The sequence below is a fragment of the Phasianus colchicus genome, chromosome 1, assembly GCF_987193195.1.
Source record: "Phasianus colchicus chromosome 1, bPhaCol1.hap1.1, whole genome shotgun sequence".
NCBI classification, from domain to species: domain Eukaryota; kingdom Metazoa; phylum Chordata; class Aves; order Galliformes; family Phasianidae; genus Phasianus; species Phasianus colchicus.
Window position 1 is genome coordinate 146,703,331 of NC_143436.1, and position 7,227 is coordinate 146,710,557.

At 42.9% G+C, this 7,227-nt stretch overlaps 1 protein-coding gene across 1 annotated transcript; it reads left to right on the plus strand.

The window, feature by feature from the left end:
• The first annotated feature begins 5,623 nt into the window (after nucleotides 1-5,623).
• On the plus strand, nucleotides 5,624-6,655 carry LOC116240293 (2-oxoglutarate receptor 1-like). The gene has a single exon (XM_031610623.1). It carries the CDS (start codon nucleotides 5,624-5,626, stop codon nucleotides 6,653-6,655), a length of 1,032 nt encoding a protein of 343 aa, XP_031466483.1.
• The last annotated feature ends 572 nt before the right edge of the window (nucleotides 6,656-7,227 follow it).

Sequence of the window (7,227 nt, forward strand, 5' to 3'; positions counted from 1 at the left end):
ATTCTGGGATGGTGACTTAACCACCTCCCAGTAAGAAAGAAATATGGAGGGTGATTGGGTTATAATGTTCATTTATTTCAACAAAAAACATTGCTAAACAGGCTTCTTATCGCAGAGACTGGCATGAAGAAGGTGGAAGTCTGGAAGCAGAAGCCAGAGAGAGTCATATAAAAATCTAAGCATGTGATTTCAGCTGTGGGCACAATTCACCTTCAGAACAAACTATCAAAGGAATGAGAGGGTTCTGCCTTTCTCTTCAAACCAAGATCATCCTTTATTAAGATCAACAACAAAAAATCAAGAGAATACACACTGCCAAACAAATTCCCAGTAACTATACTGGGAATTCTGAGCAAAACCTTTTAGTGATGAGTATACAAGAATCAGGTTCAGTTTTCTAGAATTTCTTCTAGCCTTTGAAACTTTTGAATCTCCTATGAAGCTGCATGATGGCATCATCTCACGCTGCTCTCCTACTTCATGCAAAAGACTTTCCAGTGTTGATTTAAAAATTTCAATAGTTGAAGAATCTACTGCTTTTCGAAGGGGATTTGTTTCAGTAGCTACCCACTCCCACCAAGAAATACTTGTGCTTTGCTGTCAGCCTAGATTGGCACTACTCTCACTGTACTGATGCCAGGAGTCTCTTCCCATGAATACAAGCATGGCTATCATCATTCCTGTTTAAATTTGCTCTCGAATAAACAAACAAATTTATTCCACACAAATTTGAACAAAAATGCCCTTTGGAAAATAACTTCCATGAGGTATAGTAATGAAAGTACTACTCTGTAGTAGCTAGTCACACAGTAAAAAGTGGTTTCAGCACTTTTCGATAACAAGAAAAAAAACAGTGGTTCATAGCAATTGTTTCTCAGGGACATGCTGCCAACCACACTGCCACTGCTGAAACGCATCACCCACTGCCTCATGTACTCACACCATTTGGTCTCCATCATCATTCAGCAAGCATCAATGAATGTCAATGGGTACCAATTTTTTCTGTGTGAAGGAGTTCTGTGACACCCCTTTTCTTCATATGCACTTCCATGTCAGACATCATGCTGTCAGACTGCCCCTCTGCTGCCATCTGTCACACAGCAACAACATGCAATGGAATATTGGTGGGAAGGTTCAACCTCTACTGCCCTACCACCAACATCCACCTCTGGTGTTATGGGCCAACATAATTAAAATAAGACATGACTTTCAGAGCAGCCCTTGTATAAAGATAAGGAAACAGGATAGTTATGTATTAATTTTAATTGCACTGTTTACAAATTAATTTGAGGCTCGATTTACCATTACATTATGCAGTGCATAATTGCCCATGTTTCCAAGTTCACACTTCTTATCACGATGAAATTAAGCTCAGCAGTGGAAAACATTCAAGTTCCTTTCAGCCTCAACATTTTCCTCTAAAGATAATAACTTTCCCACCTGTCTGCAAATATTTGATTCAAAATAAATCTGGAGCTTATGCTTTTGAAAAAGTTTATTTGTTTTCTTCATGGAGGAAAAAAAAAAAAGAAAACAAGATAAAAAAGAAGAGAAACTTGAAACTAGAGCATTGATTGCTGCATTTAAACAAGATAACTGTCCACAATGGAGCACAGCTATCCCAAGAAACAAAACTGTTGGAAAGGATGATGGGAGAGATCAATCAATATGTGTAAACACAGTTTCTGCAGGAACTCTCAGCAGCGTCATAGTCTCAGGTAGCACCACACCAGAAAGCAAAGTCATCCCATAAAATGTTTAACGGCCTCCCCCCACATAATTACCTCAGCACTTCTGGGCAAGCCCATGCTCCTTGCAGGTCACTATGCAAGGTAAGTAAAACACTTGTCCCACAGCACCCAAAAAGGTGCCTGTGTCCTTCCTCCCTCTCAGAAGAGAGAGGCACAGATGTGAGAGAGGGATAGAGAAGAGAGAGGTAGATGTGGCACTGAGGGACAAGGTTGGTGGGCATAGTGGTGATGGGTCGATGATTGGGCTGGATGATCTTAGAGGTATTTTCAAACCCTAATGATTCTATGATTCTTTTACTTCCTTCCAAGTTCCTCCCCACAGGAGAGGCAGTGGTCCCACTGCTCACAGTGTGGGCAACAAAGGCACCTTTCTGGAAATTCCAGGGCCTGGTCCTGCCCTCAGCATTCACCCAGCCCTCTGCAGAGCAGCTCACCTCAGCTCACAGCCTGCTCCTTCTCCACAACACCCCACATCTCCCACTTCCCATGTGCTGGAACCAGATGAGCTGGTGCTCCTTCACTTAGACTCTGCTGTAGTGCTGCTTCTCTGTGCCCAGGTTGCTTCCCTCTGCTAGGCTGGAAACAGCCAAAAAATACCGCCTCAGCCAAACCAGACAGGTTACAGGCAGTCCTGACCCATGCTGTGATGGACTCTGGGCCAGTCCCTGCATCCTGTGCAAGAGGCAGAGGCCAGGCAGGGGACAGCTGGCACAGGGATGTGGCAGCCAGTTTGCATGCAGGTGTGAGGGGCTGGGGCTGCCCACGCTGCCTTCACCTGTAGAAGGCACCTAGAGCTGCAAACAAAGACAGAGCCTTCCCACAGCCTGCCTTCAGCTGGGGGATTTTCTGCAGCCTCCCAGATCACCCCACTGCACCAGGAGCAGGATATTTAAGGGTCCAGCTATGAGGAGGAGAGGAGATTGTCCTGAGGACTTACAGGTAACGTGTCTATTTTGCTTTAACATTGTGAATGCAGAGAGAGAGCAAAATGAGGAGAAACGAGCAAAGAGTTAAAGGGGATGAAGGCATGGAACAAATTAACAACAGATTTATCTTTTCTGGAATGCATCCACTGCTCAGGTTAAATCCACACACTCCTTCTGCATGGAGATATCTCATAGAATTTTACAGACTAAGGAAAGTTGAACTCGTATCTTCATCCTTAAATTTATCATTTATGGTTCTTAGAACTGAGCCAGTGGAAGAGTCAGACACTGTGAGCCAAATCCTGTTTAATTTATTCAGCAACACATCTGTGTGAAATATAGTCCAATTACGGGTATTAGGTTACTTTTCCACGGCTGCAGACATTTGGCTTTTATTTCCAGCAGGCTCTAATTAAATTATCACAATGCAGGAGCAAATACGTTTCCTTTATACGTGACTGCAATTAAAGTCATGCAATCACAACATTTTTTGAAGTGACTCCAATCAATTGGTTACAGTAAAGAACAGCGTGTAATGGAGCAGTGGCTCCACTGCTAAGACTAAGAGAGGGTTTCTATTTCAATAATCTAGCTCCCTTTTATTTTGAGTTCTGCTCTTGGATAATTTATTTAAAGTTCATTATGTGTCTACAGCATATATCACTTGCCCTCAGCTCAGGCTGCAGAAGTCCCATTACGGCCAATTACTTAGTGTGATAAAATCTGCCACAGCACAAACTGTTGCTTAATTAGATTTAAGTTTTGTCTACATTGTATTTGTAATTCTGACTGTAAAATAATAAGGCCAACAGCAAAGACTTGCTGCCTGCTCTCTCTGGTCACTGGCAGCCTGTTACACTGGGTATAATCTTTTGGCAGGTCAGAAGGGAGACCCCTAGACTCAGTGCTCTTCTTGCAGTGCTTGTCCCCATACCAGATTTCCCTCACTGGCCTGGGACCCAAACCCTGCCCTGTCAGATACCTCACCCATAATGTAGGGGACCACTGGAAGAATGTGGTGGTCCTCATGGATGCAGCATCTGAGTGCTGCTGCTGCCACCACACTTTTTGATGTTTGTAAGTATTTGCCCTACAGCCCCTATGAGTTTGCTCTATAGTCCTTATGGATTTGCTGCAGCAACACAATCATAGGCAGGAAAAAATGCTGTTGACAAAATGATAGTCCTAAAAAAAACCATGAAGTGCAGGAAGCAGCACCCAGCCATGCCCCTCAGCTCAGTTAACAGGTGCACACTGTAAACACCATGCTGTGAGCAGGGCTGTTCTCCCAGTATGGACAGCATGCTGCTGTGGAACAGAGCCTCTGCTGTTTGGCTTGTTAAACATTAGCCATATGTTACAGGTTGTTCTGGGTATGACAATGTCACTGCATTTCTTCTTACCAGCCATCTTTCCACGTCATCTTCTCTTTGCCCTCATCCACGTGCATCTCTCTATATGGCAGAGGTTCACAGACAGCACTGTCTTTTCTCAGGTGGTCCTGTCCTTCTCACACAGGGTGGGATGCTAGCCTGGGAAGCCTTACTGAGTATATTGCTGTACACCTCAATTCAAGACACTGATTTATCCACACAGTAAGTGTTTCAAATACATTTCAACCGTATGTTCCACGCAAATTTCAATTAAAATCCTGGAACCTGTCTCTGTGAGATCCCAAAAGTGACTGAGGGTGGGAGCCACATCAAGAAAATTCGAGGTGGAACAAGAAATGGAAGCGATGATTCAATAAGATTCTCTTTAACAGATGCAGACCACAATAATTTGAGGATGGACACCACTCTGTAAGAGGTTGCCTACCTCAGGAAATAATTACACTTGAGATTTACTCAATATTTTTCCCATCAAAACAGCTCTAAAAGAAAACCGGAATCCACACAAGAGCTCTTACTGCACGTGACCTTGGCAGTTATTTCCTATGAGCTTCAGTGGCCCCATATTTCCTGCTGGAGATTCTATATACTGCAGATTCTATATACTTTGCTCAGGGACATGATTTAGCAGAGGATTGTTAGAGTTAGGGTAGTATGGTTGAGATTAGGTTAGGTTGGGGTTAGGTTGAGGTTGGACTTGGTGATCTTGAAGTTCTTTTCCAACCTGAGCAATTCTATGATTCTATGACTATCTTTAAGTCCACTGAATCTTGATCAAGTCCCAGAAAATATCTTGAGAATGGCTGCTTTGCAAAGTTGGCCGCATTTATTCAAATGTTTCAGAGAACTTTGAAGGCTACTGTCTATAAGAAAATCACCGTTTAATTTTTTTTTAAGGAATAGACATTTACATAGCAGCTAATGGAAAATCTATAAAAATACCCTGTTTCTTTGCAACATTAATCTTGTTAATGAACTAAAAAAATTAAATATTCGTGTATTGGGTTTCTTCGAGAAGGAGGAATAAAAATGCTACCAAACTCCAGTGTTAAAAAGAATATGCAAACATTTCAACATCTGCTTTCTTTTCCAGTTAATTAGCAATGATGTGAATAGCTTTTATGTAGTAGCAACATTCTGAACATTCCTCTCTGTGCCTTTCATCAGTGGCACAACACAACCAGTCTGTCTTTCTGCTGCACTTGAGTCCTGATGAAAGCAGGTGACCTCTATGTACTGGAGGACACACATCACCCACCGTGGTGCTTGGAGTCCCTTAGATTCTGCTTGTGGAGACCCTTCCCTGAAAACACATATGTGGGAAGACAATTTTTACTGTATCTGTATAAATATGAACAAAAAGCCTATAGATCAGGTTTAATTCTCACCAAAGCAGCAAGGCCTTTACTTATTTAATAAAGGCACTATAACAGAGGCAGTGGTGGGAACTTGAAATAAGACCTGGTTAGTCATTGTTTTTAAGAGGCTAGTACAGGGTCTTTTCTGTCAGAGAACACTAAGTATTTCTCTCTTCCTTAAGCATTAAGGAAGAAACATGAATGCAACAAGTGGTGATTTAGCCAACCCCGCGACGTGGCAAGATATCAGAGGTGATTTTCCCAACTGCACCGATGTAGAAGTCAGTCTGAAGACTTTGTACCTCCCTGTTATGTACAGCCTCATCTTTCTGGTGGGCTTCCCAGGAAATGTTATTGCAATCTGTGTTTACAGCTTCAAGATGAGGCCTTGGAAGAGCAGCACCATCATCATGCTGAACCTGGCACTCACAGACCTGCTCTACCTCACCAGCCTTCCGTTTCTGATACACTACTATGCCAATGGGGAGCGCTGGATCTTTGGGGAATTCTTGTGCAAGTTCATTCGTTTTGGCTTCCACTTCAACTTGTACAGCAGCATCCTCTTCCTCACTTGCTTCAGTGCCTTCCGCTACATGGTGATTGTCCACCCTATGAAGTTTTTCCATGTCCAGAGGAAGCGGTGGACAGCAGTGGCCTGTGCAGCCATTTGGGTGGTCTCCCTGGCAGCTGTCAGTCCCATCAACTTCTTGATCTCCTCAAAAGAGGAGCAAAACAGATCCTTATGCCTTGATTTCACCAGCTCTGAAAACCTGGGTGCAATCAGGTGGTATAACTGGCTGCTCACCAGCCTGGCCTTCTTCTTGCCCCTGGTGACAGTGACTCTGTGCTATGCACTTATTATTTCTGCCTTGGCCACTGGACCCCAGACATGGGCTAGCCACAAACAGAAGGCTCGCAGACTTGCCATCATCCTCTTGGTGGTCTTCTATGTGTCCTTCCTCCCCTTCCACCTTTTTCGGGTAGCTCGGGTTGAACTGCAGTTGTGCCCAGTCAGCTGTCATGTTGAGAAGCAGATTCATGCCATCTACATCATCTCTCGACCTCTGGCTGCACTCAACACCTGTGGTAACCTTCTGCTGTACGTCGTGATGGGAGATAACTTCCAGCAGGCCATCCTTTCACTCTCATGGTGCAAGAGGAGCAAATGCATCCAGCCACCTGGGAGCAGTAATTTTGTGAACAAGTCAGAAATCACCTTAAGGATATAGAAGAGTCCCTTGAAGAAAATTCCAGAAAACCTGGGATTGCATTCTTGCCACATAGGCAGGTGTATAGCTATGGCTGTGAGAACTGCTACTGGATTCTCACTCTCCATAGTAGAGTGCTTGTCCAAAAAGCCATCTCAGAAGCAGGTTTATACATATATAACATATATACATATAAATAAAATAAAATAAAATAAAATAAAATAAAATAAAATAAAATAAAATAAAATAAAGGAATGAAAAGAAAAAATTGTAAAAGTCCTTAAAAGCGGAATTTTAACTTACCCAATTGGATTATTTGATATTTGGGAAATGCTGGATTCTCTTCCTTCAGACTTGGAGGCTGGCTGCAGAAACACAGGGAGCTGGGTTTGGACAAGAGAACAACTTCTAACGAGTTCAGTGTTGCCACTGGTATAGTGTTTTGTTAATTACAGCTGGACTGAGATGCACAGGATTGTCTCTGAATTACATAATTACATAAATTACATACTTAGAAAGCACCTAGATAAATCAGATGTTTTCAAATTCTCCTCTACTCAGCTCTTGTGAGGCCCCATCTGGAGTACTGTATC

Excerpts from the sequence above, each read along its gene's own strand:
- LOC116240293 (XM_031610623.1), top strand. The coding sequence starts at position 5,624 with ATGAATGCAACAAGTGGTGATTTAGCCAACCCCGCGACGTGGCAAGAT.